The sequence below is a fragment of the Rattus norvegicus genome, chromosome 4 (assembly GCF_021556685.1).
Source record: "Rattus norvegicus strain SHRSP/BbbUtx chromosome 4, alternate assembly SHRSP_T2T, whole genome shotgun sequence".
NCBI lineage: Eukaryota > Metazoa > Chordata > Mammalia > Rodentia > Muridae > Rattus > Rattus norvegicus.
The window spans coordinates 120,367,341-120,383,055 of record NC_141537.1 but is presented as its reverse complement, the minus strand read 5'-3'; the positions used below and the strand labels follow the sequence as shown (position 1 = coordinate 120,383,055).

Below are 15,715 nucleotides of genomic sequence, written 5' to 3'. Positions count from 1 at the left end.
GAGTTTGAGGCCAGCCTGGTCTACAGAGTAAGTTCCTAGCCAGGGCTAGTGAAACCTGTCTCAAAAATCAGAACAAAAAAGAACTAGTGTGATGTATTTTCAATGTGTGGAGAAACGCTGGGGAAAACAGGAGAGAATTATGCTGGGTGGAGCGATGCACAGCTAGGTGAGTTCTCCAGAAGGACAAAGGGGTCAAAGTACTTTGCGACAAGAAGGAAGAAATCCTAACTTGAAGAAGCAGAATCCGCCACAAGTTCTTTCAGGAACTTCAGGCCCTGGGGCGACATCCGGGACAGGACCTAGGTAGTCGGTTTGCTGGAGCAGCCGGAACCCTCGCAACGCGTCCTGCTAGTTTCCAGTCGGCCAGGAAAAAAAAAAAATCAAGTTCCGGCTGCTCCGGAAGTTATGGAGTCGTTTCCGGGGCGGTCGGAGGAGGAGGAGTAGGACTCCGATGGGTCGAAGTCGTAGCCGCTCCCCGCGCAGGGGTGAGTCCAGAAAATCTCGCGGCTTGGGACGGTGACCAGTGCTACCCACGTCCTCAGCCCCGAGGGACGGGGAGAATGTGGGACGGGGCGAGGCCGGGGCCTGCTCTCCTCAGCCCCGCCCTGAATTAAGAGTTCCACAGTCCTTCCCTTAGCTTCTGGGGGGACTGTGCTTAAATCATAAATCAGCCCGCCATTCTCTAGTTCAATTCTCGTAATCATCCTAGATAACTTTACCTTGAAATATTGGTGTGAGAATTAACATCACCCTCATAACATTCAGCAAGTGATTGCCTTGGCTTATAAATGCTTACTAAAAATATAAGTTCCCTGCCTAGGTCATTAGTTGAAAGTGTTTAGAGTTTGAGACAGGATATCCTAATGTCTTTTGTATCCCAGCCCCTAAGAGTACAGGACTGAGGCGGTTTAAGGTGGGATTTGGGGGCAAACTCAGAGGATTACTGTGACCTTGGTCCTGTTAAGGGATTAGAATTAGTCTCTAGATGTTTAGAACAAGGCTCACCTTCAACTGATGTATACTCAATTTTCTTACTAGGCAACCAGGGCCTCGAGCAAATTGAGCCGTCAAAGTGCTGTAAATTTTCAATAGATTGGTTTTCCTTTTGGGAGGAAAATACCAATTTTGTGTTATTATGCTTTACTTTGACCATTTTACTAATTTGTACGATAGTGGTAAATTGAACAATGCCCTCATACACAGCCATACTTTCAAAACCACAAAACTTTATGTTAAGAATATAATTCCTATTGGAGGGATAACCTAATTAGATATTAAGCCATTGTATAAGCAATCGAAATATGGGTGATTTTAAATATACCACATTGTTTGACTTTAAAGTAATTTAAGTGAAGTTATGTGTTGATGTGTTAGTAGGTTTTCGGTGTGTGTGTGTGTGTGTGTGTGTGTGTGCTTGTGTTGAAGAGAACCAAACCTAGTGCCTCGCACATGTCCCTGAGCAATACCCCAACCTTTGTTTCACACACACACAGCCAGGGCCTTACCATAATAGACATTAGTCTTGAATGATTACATTTTCTGCCTCCACTTCTCCAGTCCTGGTGTTACAGATGTGTGTCACTATGCACAAGAATTACTTCTTGTTTGTTTGTTTATTTTTTAAGACAGGGTTCTCTATCACTTAGATGTGGCTATTCTGGAACTCATGGACTGGCCTTGAACTCACGAACAGGGCCTGCCTCTTCCCTGAGTACCATGCTCGGCAGACTTTTTTTTTTAAAAAACTGTTCATTGTGACTACTAGAAGTGACTTGCATTATACTTGAATAGGACAGCTCTAGGTGTTCAAATTAACCTGTAGCTCTGCTGTGTTTGTGTCTTAGAACGTAGGCGATCCCGGTCCACATCTCGGGATCGAGAAAGAAGACGCCGAGAAAGGTCCAGGTCCAGGGAGAGAGATCGCAGACGGAGCCGCTCAAGATCCCCACACCGAAGACGCTCCAGGTGAGTGTAGACATGAAGTAAAACAAGACGAGAAAAGCCAGAAGCTTGGCTACAGAGATGTCCAGAAGGTGCCCCTGACTTTGCCTTTATCCCTTAGAAGGGGGCTCTGGTTTCATGGAATGGCAAAGTTTAATCGCAGGATTCTAAAGTTGGCATTACTCTTGGCCAATGGTTTAATTACACTGCATCAGCATCGTCTTTTAAAAAAGTTATCCATCTTATTTTCTGGGTGTGAGTGTTTAGCCTTCGTATATGTTTGTACCTGGTGCATCAGAAACGTGTTCCAGACTGCCGTGAGCTGTGCTGCAGGTGCTAGAGCCCATGTCCTCTAGAAGGCCAGCCAGTGTTTTTAACCGCTGAGCCACCGCTCCAGCTCCAGGGAGTTTTCTGTAAGAGCAGCAGGAATAACGAATGAAATCCCCTTAGAATGGTATTTGGTAGAGTAAGAAATGTAAGTATGCGACCCACGGGGAGGGAGGGATTCTTCTAAGACATGTGTGTGTTCATTTGTAAATTTTTTTATTGCATTTGAAGGGATGTGCAGATGTGTAAGAGAACGTCAGGGACAACTTGGGAGTCACTTTTCTCCTTTCACTGCCTGAGTCCTTAGAATCAACTCAGGTCGTCCAGCACTTTTACCTCTGTAACCATCTCAGTGGCCCAATTTCAAACTTTTAAAATATTTTGTGTGTGTGTGTGTGTGTGTGTATACATGCATGTATGTACACTTATATGAGTTTTACATGTACCACATACATGCCTGTATATGCCCATGGAGGCCAGGGGACGTCAGATTCCAGGAAGTGCTGTTGTTGGTGACTGGGAACCAGACCTGGGTCTACTGCTAAAGCAGTACTTGTTCTTAGCTACAGATCCTCTCTCTGTCTAATCCACCTCATCTTAGAAACACAGACTTTTCTAGACTTAGTCATATTGATAACTTTTGGATAAATATTTTTCTTCCGAGCATCAGAGAGCCCAGGTAGATCCTTCTTATATCTGCTCTAAAGGGGACTCTGGTCTCTGTAGCTTTGATGAGTCTTCCCTGACAGAAGCTCACAGAAGACTGTGCAGATGAACAGAATTGTCTTGCGTGTGTTTATAACATCTTTACTTCACAAACATTAGGTCTCCAAGGCGACATAGATCCACATCTCCCTCCCCTTCTCGGCTGAAAGAAAGAAGAGATGAGGAGAAGAAAGAAACTAAAGAAGTAAAGAACAAAGAACGTCAGATTACTGGTAATGGTGCTGGATAAGCAGCCTTGTTTAGATAATTTCAGTCTTGTTAAAAGTTTAAATTTGAAGCCAGGCAGTGGTGATTCACACCTTTAATCCCAGCACTAGGGAGCCAGAGGCAGGCAGATCTCTGAATTCAAGGCCAGCCTGGTCTACAGATTGTAATTTTGAGGATGCAAATATTAACCTTTTAAAGGATTCATTGTGTATGATCTTGAAATTTTATTTTAATTATACAGTAGTGAATGTCCAGTGTTTGTGTTGGTTCTGATTTAGGAAAGGCATTCTTTTAAAGATAATTTTTTTAAAGATTTATTTATTTATTGTATATGAGTACACTGTAGCTGTCAGAACACCAGAAGAGGGCATGGAATCCCATTACAGATGGTTGTGAGCCACCATGTGGTTGCTAGGAATTGAACTCAGGACCTCTGGAAGAGCAGTCCGTGCTCCTAACTGCTGAGCCATCTCTCCAGCCCTAGAAAAGGTGTTTTTAAAAATAAGAAAAAGCTTTCTTTGGAAATAATCTTCAAAACTTGATGGTGTTGCCTCTGATGTTAAAGGCTCTGTGATCACTCGATGGACACTCCGGCACGTCAGGGTTGATAGGAACTTTTCTTGTTGGATTTGCCTGCCTTTTGTCCGCTCTTTGCTGGTGAGGTGGAGCGTGCACACCTTTTGGCTACTCTTCTCATCTGCACAGATGCACATCTCTTCATCCACATGCGTAACGATAAGAGCTCAGACACTGGTTGTTTATTTTGCAGAGGAAGATCTGGAGGGTAAAACGGAGGAGGAAATAGAAATGATGAAATTAATGGGATTTGCCTCTTTTGACTCCACAAAGGTAAGTAAAGCATGGAGCCAGTGACGTGTTCGGGGTGGACTTTCCCTCACCTGTCCTGGGTTTCCGTATTCTTTTGCTATCACTAGTAACTTCTGCCAGAGGCACAACCTATTTGTTGCACAGTCTTTGAGGGGCATAAGCACATGCAGAGGAAGCTGCATTCAGGGAATGCCCAACACATTCCCTGGGCTTCAAGGGTGTGTAGCGGCAAGTGCTTTTCAAGCATGAGGGCACAAGGTACATGGTGGGGACTTCCAGTGTGCTGACCTACATAACCACTGTCCCTGAGGCTATCCGAGGTGGGGCTTTGGGGCAGTTTCAGGATTTCTCTGTCCTTATTCATACATCTGAAGGGGCAGAGCCTGAGGCCTCACAAATGCTATGCAAGTGCTCTACAAACAGAGGCAAATCTCTAAGCAAAGGCAAGGATTTTCATCAGGGGAGTGACATGAAACTGTTGCAGGAAGACGACTATGGAGGACAGATGAGAGGTACGGTAGATTGAGGACAGGGAGGGCAACTCAGTTATGCAAATAAACTATCAAAAAGAATCTACTGCTGGTCTGTGCTCATTAAGTTGTTGATAGGTGGTGTCATCTCAAGTGCTGTAAGGTTTCTTTCTAATTCCTGTGAGAGTCTGGAGCGCTCACCAGTGTCCATTTAGGAGTGCCAGGACACTGTTGAGAGACAGAAGTAAAGACCAGCTCCTCTTCCCTTTCTTTGGTGTCTGAGTAGTTGGCATGAGGGGTGGTTTTGTATGTTACTCCTCTCCCCTGCTCTTGCCCCGCCTGCCTGGCCCCTCCCCATTAGTCCCATTTGACTTTCCTATTACATATTGCTGACTTCTTTTTCCCCTTCTTCCCAAAGGTCTCTTCCTCTCTTATGATCCCCTTTCTAGTTTCATGACCGATCCACCCCCTAATACATGTACATGCATACACATACATAAAAAAATCAAAATTTAGGATTTGCATATGAGAAAACATAATTGTCTTTTTGAGTCTGATTACTTCTCTTATTCCAGTTCCATTCATTTTCCTATAAATGACTTGATTTGTTTATTTATTTTGGTTTTTTTTGATTTGGTTTGGATTGGGGGTTTTTTGTTGGTTTTGGTTTGGTTTGGTTTGGTTTTGGTCTTTCAAAGCAGAGTTTCTTTGGGTAGCCTTGGCTGTCCTGGTCCTGGAACCTCTGTAGATCCAGCTGACCTCACAGAGGTCGCCTGCCTCTGCCTCCCGACTGCTGGCATTAAAAGCGTGCGCTACCACTGGCTCCTTGGCTTTGTTTTTCGTGGCTGTATAAAGTTCCATTGTCACATTGTCTTTATCCATCTGCCTGCTGATGGACATCTGGGCTGGTTCTCTTTCCTGGCTGTGGTGAGTAGCATGGCAGTAGACATGGATGAGTTAGTACCTCTGACTCGAGGGTTGGAATTCATTGCCAAGCAGAGTAGGCTTGTAGTGGCTTTGGGAGCCTCCAGACTGACTTCCATAGTCCAGCTTACACTCCCACTAGCAACGAGGAAGGGATTCCTTTGCCTGTATTCATTGTTGTTTGTTTTATTGTTTTAAGATTGATTTTTTTCTTTGAATGTTTATGAGTGTCTTGCCTGTGGGTATACACTACTACATGCGTGTCTGCTGCCTGAGGATGTTAAAAGCCCATGCTAGATCCCCTGAAACTGGACTGCAGATTGTTGGGACTTGCCACGTGTGTGCTCAGAACCACACCTTGGCCCTCTGGAAGAGGAATAAGTGCTCTTAACTGCTGAGCCATTTCTCCAGCCTGTCATTTTGGCTTTTGTTCTGACTAGGGTAAGGTGAAGTAGTTTTAATTTACATTTCCCTGATGATTAAAGACATGGTTATTGGCCATTTGTGTTTCTTTCCTTTGGGGAATCGTCTTCAGTTCATTAGCTCACTTTTTGAGTAATTTTCTTCTTCTTTGGTGTTTAATTACTGCAGTTGGATGTCTCCTGTTGCTATGAATGCTCCGCTTCATGTAGATGGCAAGGACTCTCGTTTCTCAGCTCTGTAGGCTGTCTGTCCCTTCAGGAGAGCTTTCTGTGTCTATGCCCATCTGGCAGTGTCTTGGAATTATTTCCTATATTACTAAAGGCCCCTTTGGCTTCTGCCTTATAGCTGTATCTTGAAGTATTTTCCTCTCTAACCTCTTGCTTTTACAGTGGTTATGTAAACTCCATTTTAGAATTTAATACTATTAACGTCCCAACTTTTTGTCTTTAAATATACCAGATTCTCTGATCTGTGTCTTGTTGTTTGAGACAGTCGTGATCCCTCCTACTTCAACCTCCCAAGTCCTGTGATTCTGGGGATGTGGAAACACACCCAGCTCAAGTCTTCCTTTTATTCAGAGTATTTATAATATGTATTGTAATCATTATTTATATGTATCTAACAAATGTCAATACTTAGAGAGTGAAGCTATCATGATCTTATTGTTCTTAGAATAGTAGTGAAGGAGCTTGGTTTTTGGACTTCTCATTGCCTGGTTCATATTCGTAATTCCTTAGGGCTGTAAAGGTCTCCAGACGCTGGCTTACTATAGTCAGAAGAGCTTTGCTTGTAAAGGAGACATTAAGTAAGCATTCTTAGATGCTATAAAATGAGAGCAACTTGGGTCAGGGCTCTTCATCGGTCTGGTTTGGCTCAATGCATGATGGGTCATTTATGCACCACAGAGCCACAGCCCGACCCACATGTGGTTATTTCCTAACCACTTCACACAGGTGCTAATTTGGTTCATGTGCATTTGGCTTCGTGTCTGTCAGTTAAAGCCTCTCGGCCCGCTCATTTTTCTTTCTAAACATTCGTAGTTTCCTTATGTTTACTAATGGATAATTTTCTCTCCCCACACGTGGGAACAGCATAGTAACGCACAGCTCTGCACACAGTGAGGAGATGAACGTGATGTTCCGATGTAAGGCTGCTCTTCTGAGGTCTTGCAAACTGCCTGCTCTTGGGAACTCAAGTGACAACACCTCAGGAGTTTGTTCAGTGTCACTACTTTCTTGAAAAGTTTAGTGAAAATAGGAGTCCAAAATTAAGTCCAATGTGGGGCTTAGGAGCTGGTTCAGTTCATAAAGTGCTGACTGCAAGTGCAAGGACCTGAGTTGGATTCCCAGCAGCGACAGAAAACAAAACAAACCAGGTTCTGAGGCATAACATGTGTGTCCTCAGCAGCGGAGCAGGGACAAACACGAATGGATAGGGAAGATAGATGGCTGCATCGGGCTGGCAGCCACTCGAGCAGGTCTGATGAGTTCCAGGTAGAAGTCTCATCCCAAGTAAGGTAGAGAGCCAGTGAGATGGCTCAGCGGTGTGTATGTGTGCACAGCGTACAGGAGATAAGTGTAAAAACCTTTAAAAGATGGAGAGCAACTGAGGAAGACACCCAACATAGAGCTCTGGCCACTGCATAAATGCATGCACATGTTCATGTACACCTGCATGAGCATACCTGCACATGAGCACGCACACACACATAATTCCATGCACAAAAAGGAAGAACGAAAATTAACTGCAAATATTTATCTTAACTCCCATTTCAAATGTGTAGGCTCAGCTTCAGTGCTCAGAATCCCTGGTTTTGTCCTAATGCAGATGTTTAGTGACACGCCACACAGATAAGCCACATTCCTAGTGGAGGAGGGCTGGTCACTCATGCCAGCGTGTTTTGTTGCATTGGTTAGTGACATATTAAACTGACGTCTTTGTAAACTTTTGCAAGTAGAGTGACCTAGGGCCTGAGAGTACAGCCTCCACCAAGAAGCTAGCTACAACCTCAAGCCACATTTGGTGGCACATGCCTATAATCCTAGCATTTGGACAGAGGAAATCGGGAAGTTCAGGTAATCCTCAGTTACGTACTGAGGCTGGCCTGGGCTGCTAGAGTCCACCTAAAAAAAAGTCCATACAAGCAAAAAGCCACAGCCTGCAGTTAGGAGAAAGCACAGTATTGCAGGGTAACGTGTGGTGTCCCAAGGAAGGCACAGTTGACACTGATACTATTCAGGGATTAGAAAAGAGTGATGCTGACAGCATCCGCATCATTTGAATTAACCTCGACCAGTGGACAGCACCCAGATAGCTAACGGCTGGGTAGGGGTAGGGAAGGTAAGACAGACGTGAGGGACAGCATAGCAGCAAGTGGCTGCATAGAGTCTGGACCACAGTGAGAAGGGAGATAGACGTTTGGAAAGCCAACAGCACCAGCTCATCTTGTACCTGCTCCAAGTTCCACTTCCTGATTTAAGTGTTGAGTCAGTCTCTGCAAGAGATGGGAGTTAAACATAGAGAAAATTGACCCAGCTTGATTGAGAACATTAGGAGCCAAGGTTACAGTGTGTGTAAATGAGAACCTTGATCTCATTTCAAAAGAGGTCTTTGCAGGAAGTTCGAATCTGTTTCTGTGCCTTGCACATCATGAAAACTGAATGCATATTGTTTCTGCTTTGTGGTGCTGAGGTCCTCAAGGCAAACGCCCTGCCACTGAGTACCTCCCAACCCCAAATGTTTGCCTGTTGGCACATTGTATTGATACTTAGGTATGAACAGAGTTGCAACACTTGAAAGTTTGTGGGGTGTCCTCGGGGGCTGACTACCTCTCCTTCATTGGGCCTTTTTCTTGAATGGCTTTTGCCACCCAGGATGTACCCGCTGGACCCACTCTGTGAGCCAGGTATTTAATATGACCTTCTGTCTCTCTCCAGGGAAAGAAGGTAGACGGCTCTGTAAATGCCTATGCCATCAACGTGTCTCAGAAGAGGAAATACAGGTATGCACGTTCCAGGCCACGTGTGCTTATGCTTGGAAAAGAGAGTTATTACAGGATTATTGTGTTTAGGAATGTTTTCCACAGTTTGCACATGTGTGCTTGCTACCTCACTTGCGTACCCCCCACACCTCATCTTTTGAGCCATAGACGAAGATAAACATGACCCAGTCCTCGGGCCTCTGCCGCCCAAATGTTGGGATCACAATTATCCATCCGCCAAGATTGGCTCTATGAGGTGTACTGTCTTTGTTGTCTGCCTTCTGATGTATCACAGTGTCCTTCAGTTTACATGTTAGCAAACGAGCTCTGCCCATTATGCCATGGGGTGGGCTCTCTGCACGGGAAGCTCATAGTTCTGGCTGGACTGGTCAGTGAGCTCTTCTCCAACTGCTGGGGTTATAGGCTAGGCAGTCATGTCCAGTCTTTTACAACTCTCATGCTTGGAAGGCCGCTCTTACCCACTGAACCATCTCCTTGGCCCTGCTTTTGAGAACAGGGTCTCTATGTATTCCAGGCTGAGCTTGAACTCAAAATCCTTGCACCTCCACCACTGCAATACCAATGATTCTAGACACACACCATCACACAACAGATAAAATATTGCCATTTGAAAGATGCTGTGAGTTTGAATTCTTGAAATATGTTTTTATTATACTTTTAAAATGAGTCCAAAATTTAAAAAATACTTTTCTCTTTTTATCGTAGGCAGTACATGAATCGAAAAGGCGGATTCAACAGACCTCTGGATTTTATTGCATGAGCCTAGAGGTGTTGGATGGATGATTTTCCACCCCTCGTCTGGGTCAGAGAGTATTTTATATTTTGTATTTAATACACATCAAAACAGGATCTTGATTTTTCCTTCTTATAAAGTAAGAAAGTCTTATTTATGACACTCACCTTACTTACTTTTCAAGGCAGTGTCCCTGGGGTGGCCACCAGCCCATTTGTCTGTCCTTGTTCCTTTGAAACTATGTGTGCTTTCTTCTTGGATGCTTGCTAGGTATTCTTAAAAACTGAAAGTAAATTACATGTTTCCCCAATAAAACAATGTTTCTACCCATTTTATATTTATTTTACAAACATCTTTATTACTAGATTAAAGAGGCCCCCCCCCCCTTTTTTTTTCCTACACATAGACTGGTTTTGTTTTGAGACAAGATCTTGTTATGTAGCCTGGATTAGCCTTGCAATTGGGACACACTGCCTTCCTCTAGCTCTGTGCTGCTGGGATCACCAGTATGTCCCCATGCCAGCTGAGATGGAAAAATGGAAAATACATAGCTTTGGATTTTTATACATTCTTCCTTTCACCCCAAAGTATCATTTACTATGTTCAGGAACAGAAGCCACACATGTTTGCTATAAAACTAATTTAGGAGAACCAGACAGCAAAAGAAAAGCCCAAGTTTCTTCCCTGCAATGTATAGCAGAAACATTTTGTGTGTCTTTCCAGGCTCTTATGGATGTATATTTCTTACCCACCCAAGAGATAGTGAGTAAAATATACAGCCCTCCTAACCTTCATTTACCATTAACATTGTTTGCTTGTTTGTTGTTTATTTTGAGACAAGGTTTTTTTGTGTGACCCTGGCTATCCTGAAACTCACTTTGTAGACCAGGCTGGCCTCGAACTCAGATCCACCTGCCTGCTTCTGCCTCCCAGTTCTGGGATTAAAGTCCTGTGCTACCTCTGCCAGGCTTTACAGTGAACATTTTTATGTTTACATTGTTGTTTAGAGATGTGGCATCTTGTGGCTTTTTAGTTGTACCATAATGAATCAGCCATTTCGGATGCCTTGATATTTAGTAATGGGTTGCATGTCGACTCAGAGATAACCTACAAGTGCATAGACAGGTCCTTCTATGCATCAGCTTCTGGTGGAAGTTGGCTGTGCCACTGCTCTTAGCAAAGCCTTCACTGGGCAGTGTGGGTTTAGTCCCTCTATTTTGTTGCAGGTGGACTGTTGTTTATCATAGCCCCCACTAATGCTAACATTCAGATTATTTCTAATCTTTTAGAATTTTAAACAGTTCTATAATTAATTGTGTCTCATGATTTTTTATTTTTTGACTGTATCTTTAATGTCCTTGTTAACTTTTTGGTTAGCATGCATGGAAATAGGTCTTTTTGGGCATTTCCATGGGCTGTACCATTCTGCCTTGTTTTTATTCACTCACCCCATTTTCCTCCTCCTGTGGTCTCTATCTTCCCTCTGCTTAAGTCTAGAAAGAGAAAACATGGAATATCCAGGTAGCTTATTTCACTGAGCATAGTCATCTTCATTTCCATTTGGTTAGATTTTTTAAATCTAAGAGGAAATTGTGGGGAGCAGGGGAAGTATGGTTAGGACTTTTTCTTCTAATAGGCTGCTCTCTACCAGGGGCACACTTTGTGTCCAATCTTCTAAGAATCCGTGTGTTGGCATGCCCAGGACTTTGTCCTTTGACTCGCTATCTCCAGGGGCCATTAAATGTCTCCCACATGGCCTTGGATATGCATGCCAGTTGGACCTTCATACTCTAAAGCCTTGCTTGTGTCTACAGCATCGGGCACCCCAAATGTGAGAGCCCCCGCTTCCCTCCTGCACTCTTTCCTGAGGCTTCCCCGTTTTAGTAGATAGCTGTTTCATATACTCCTTCATTCAGACAAATTTTGGGGTCAGTCTCAACCTCTCTTTTATGCCCTGTGTGTGATTCGCTGGGAAATCCCTTTGACATTTATTTGACCATTGCTCACCACCACCACCAAGCTCGCAAGTCCAAAATTGCACTCTTGTCTGTACTGCTGCAGAAGCTCCAGATACGTCTCCTCTTTCTGCTCTTGTTGCCTCCTTCCTCTCTACCCAACAGCACGCACCACCACGTTTCCCTGGTTTCAGTGATACTGTTAGAATAAAGTCCACGTGGCTGCAGTCTCCTGTGTAAAGCACACGGCTCCTGTGTGGTCTGTACCCACCCTGTCCCCATGCACTTGGTTGGACACATCTAAATTCATCATCTGTGCATATTGCTAGTCTTTGAGGCCAGGCTAGTTTTTCCACTTTCCTTTTCTTCCTTTGGAATGTTCCCTCTCCTCTAGATCCTTCTCATGATCCTTCTCTCTATTGAGATAAGAGTCATAGCTCAGAAAATATACTCAGATAGAGTTAACAGTAGTTTTAGTGTTCAGGCATTCATCTTAACATCTAGTGTCTTTTCATCATCCGAAAAAAGAAACCTTGAACTCTTTTTTTTTTTTTTTTTTTGGTTCTTTTTTTCGGAGCTGGGGACCGAACCCAGGGCCTTGCGCTTCCTAGGTAAGCGCTCTACCACTGAGCCAAATCCCCAGCCCGAAACCTTGAACTCTTAATGGTCTATCCCCAACACCTACTCCCACCAGTCACTCACATACACCATGTCTCTAGTGTGTGCCTGTTGTGGTGTTTTGTATAAGTGGAGCTGTGTGCTGTTTTGTCTGGCTGCTCACTCAGTGTCATCCACACTCTGGTGTGTATTAGTGTTCCCTTCCTTTTTACAATCCACTAATTCTCCATTCTGAGGTTATACCTTGGTTTTGCTTATACTTCAGCAACAGCAGATGGCATTTAGGATGCTTTGGTTTTGTGAAAAATAGTCCATGGATACTAGTGCATGTTTATATAAACACATATTTAATTAATTATTGAGACAAGGTCTGTCTCTGTAGCCTGGCAGTCCTAGAACTTAAACCCACAGAGATCTGCCTGCCCCTGCCTCCCCAGTGCTGGGACTAACGGTGTGCCCTACTACACCCAGCTACAATGAACACGTTTATTCTCAGTCCCTGGCCTGTCTATGTAAAAGTAAAGGACTGGGCTGTAGAATGATCTGTTTACGCTCGTCCATTCCCGCAGCGTAGGAAGGTCTCCTGCTCCCCATGCCTGCCTCTGTGTCTGCCAGCAGCTCCTCTTTCATTCTGAGACGTGGGTCTCGCCATGTTTGCTACTGTGCCTCCCACCCCACGGAGTGCCTGGTGCCTTTTGAATTGAAATGTAGTGCTGTTGGCCACTTCTGGTTTTTGTCTTAACCATATAATATTTTATTTTGGAAAGTATTTTAACATTAATTGAGATAAGACTGATTCCTTTTTAAAAGTTGCTGATTTCCAAGTTGTATTTATGTATATGTGACTGTGTTTCTGTGTGTGCACCATGTGATACAGAGACCAGAAGAGAGGCATTAGGTCATCAAGAACTGGAGTTACAGGCTGGTTTACAGGTTGTAAACCAGCTGATGTGGGTCCTGGGAACTAACCCAGGTCCTGTATAAGAGCCAGCATACTCCTAGCTACTGAGCCTGCTCTCCAGCCCCTAGTCCCCTTTGACATAGAAGTCACAGGCCTGTGCTGGCCCTGTGCTGAGTGCTGGGGTTACAGTTGTGCTTTCTCAGACCCCACTTATTCTTTGTTTTTGTTTTTTTTTAAACATGTAGAGATCATTTTACAGCTGAATTAATATGGAGCCTTGTATAACTTTCTGTGCCTGTGTAAGTTAAGTCTACCTTTAAAGAGCTCCGCTACCCTCTTCTGCGTCCTGTGCAATATATATTTCTCTATTAGAAAATTTGAAGATTCTAATGTCATGGTGAGAGAAGCCATGACACTGAAGTGTTTAAAGTGACAGCAGGAAAGGGTTGATATTAAAACAGAAATGTCCTCTTTGGATATTTGCTACACAAAGAAATGATATCAATTCCTCAAAAACATAGAAGACAAAATTCATCTCATAGTGGCTTTACAAACTTGGTTGTGAAGAGGGTTTCAGTTCCCACAGCCTTAGGCCTTTCAGGCAGTCAAGTGCTATGGAGGATCAAGTTCTGAGGTGCTCCACAAAGCAGCAGCCCCTTGGGTTCCTTGAGATGAGCTCAGCATTGGCCATGACCTTCCACCCAGCCGGAGCCGTGGGAGGGAGAGAGCCAGGCTGTGGGACTAAGAGACTAGATAACTATTCATCCCTTTGTGTTTCTCCATTTAACTACTCAGTTCCGAGTTTTATCTTGCATGCTGAAAAGCATCTTCCTTTGCTATCACATGCAGCTTTTGTATTAAAATTCTTGCCATAGAGTTGGGGCCCAAACATTTTAGAACTCTCATGTTTGGGAGGCCAGGCCTACTTACCAGTTCAGGAGAAGACTGAGCTGGAGCACCCTTTGTTTTTCACTGACGGCTTCACTGCCAGTAGATGGCGCCAGATACTCTGTTCTAATGTGGAGTCCTAGTTGGCATAAGCAATCTATTTCTTGTCACCAGGAAAGGAAATTGCCATATTTCTAAGTCTTACTCTCTGACGTTTATGTAATTGGGTATTTTTGTTTGGAGTTGAATTTAGACTTGTTGGTGCTTAACTTACTTGCTTTATTTATTCTCTCTGGCTTGGGTTTCAAACTCTGACCACCCTTTTTAAAAGAAATGTGTGGCTTTTCTGTTAGAGTGATTGTAGGGGTAGAATTATAATCCTGAAATAGGATTGAGTTGAAACAAATTGTTGACAGCAAAAAGGAAAGACTGAAAAGATGTCAGATATTCACAGTAAACTTGGGAGGAAATATGAAAGTGTGAAACCCATGATGTTAAAAATGGCTGAAACAAAGCATTTTATGAATATTAAGTTGGTTACTTTATAATGATCACATACAATACTTTATTTTTAAACTTAACAAACAGCATACAATTTAAAAATATTCCAAATGGTTCTTTTCCCCATTCTCATTTCCAAGTTCCATGCCTTCATGAAAAACTGCCTTCAGTATGTGTGTCAGCATAGGGCCCTTGATTGTATCCCTGGACATGCCAGGCAACATTGCCTCTCCATTGCAACCAAATCTGTTGTGCGATATGGCTGTTTGAATTGTGTTCTGTGGCTGTCTGTAGTTCTGTATACCTGCCATTTTGTTGTTGTCATTGTTGTTGGGATTGTTTGCTTTGTTTTTGTATAACTGTAAGTCAGAGGATTCCCTGGACAGTTGTGGATGATGACGGGTTCAGGTCTTTCTCCAAACTAAGGGGAACCAGGAAAGTTATTTGTCTCTGAGCCTCTTTCTTCATGTGCAAATGTAGCTAAGGAAGACAACTCTTGGGGTTGTCCCAAGGGATGAGAACCCTCTAGGTAGATTACATGACATATTCATACAAAGAAAGCTAAAACTATACTGACAACACTCATAAGTTTTATTTAAAAATACCCTGCTCATTTCAATTTTCAGGCCCTTTAGCTTCATTTCTGCCTTTTAAATTGGGCATGTTGACATTGCATTGTAGGTCTCAAATAAGCTCTCATTTCAAAAATCGCGATGCTCAAGGACCTGTGTTTACAAAGTGAGCTTTCCTTTCCTGTGGGTGCTTGTGGAGCACAGTTTGTGGCCTCTGGAAGAGGCCTGCTCTGGAGTGTTTTCCTTTGGGGTGGAAGGGGCGACCTCGGGTTCAGCCTTACTCTCTATGCACTGCGAGCGTGGTATAGGGGAGCCGGCTGTTTTGCCCCCAACCCCTAGGGTGGGAGCTAGGTGCCACCATCTGCTGAGGTCCCTAGCTAGGCCTGAAGTTCTCCCCAGAGACAGTGGGCAACAGGTCGGCGGCCAGTGGGCGGGCGCCCGCCCTGCCCTCCTGCCTTGTAACCAATCAGCGGCCCAGGAGTGGGCCGCTGCTTGGGCAGAGCGGTGACGTCATCGTAGCCGGGAGGTTTCCGAGGATTAGGCCAATGAGGCGCGGGCGCCGCGGCATTCCCTGTACTGTACTTGCCCAATACCCGCCGAGCCCAAGGGGGCCCGACTGTCGGCGTGGAGCCAATGGGAGGCAGGCAGAAGCACGAGGCGGAGTTGCGAGTCCTTCAGCCAATGGAGTGTAGGGGGCGGA

At 44.2% G+C, this 15,715-nt stretch overlaps 1 protein-coding gene and 1 long non-coding RNA gene across 2 annotated transcripts; one reads left to right on the top strand and one right to left on the bottom strand.

The window, feature by feature from the left end:
• The first annotated feature begins 414 nt into the window (after positions 1-414).
• Snrnp27 (small nuclear ribonucleoprotein U4/U6.U5 subunit 27) lies at positions 415-9,979 on the top strand. Its single transcript, NM_001108636.1, is given in 6 exon segments — positions 415-485; positions 1,845-1,965; positions 3,094-3,206; positions 3,971-4,050; positions 8,783-8,847; positions 9,553-9,979. Coding segments are annotated over 6 exon segments (468 nt in total). The 5' UTR covers positions 415-451; the 3' UTR covers positions 9,608-9,979.
• A 984-nt stretch (positions 9,980-10,963) lies between these two features.
• LOC134486607 (uncharacterized) lies at positions 10,964-12,956 on the bottom strand. Its single transcript, XR_015686770.1, has 2 exons — positions 12,187-12,956; positions 10,964-12,067 (listed from the first exon to the last, which is right to left on the bottom strand). It is a non-coding gene; the product is annotated as an uncharacterized LOC134486607 (long non-coding RNA).
• Positions 12,957-15,715: the final 2,759 nt, after the last annotated feature.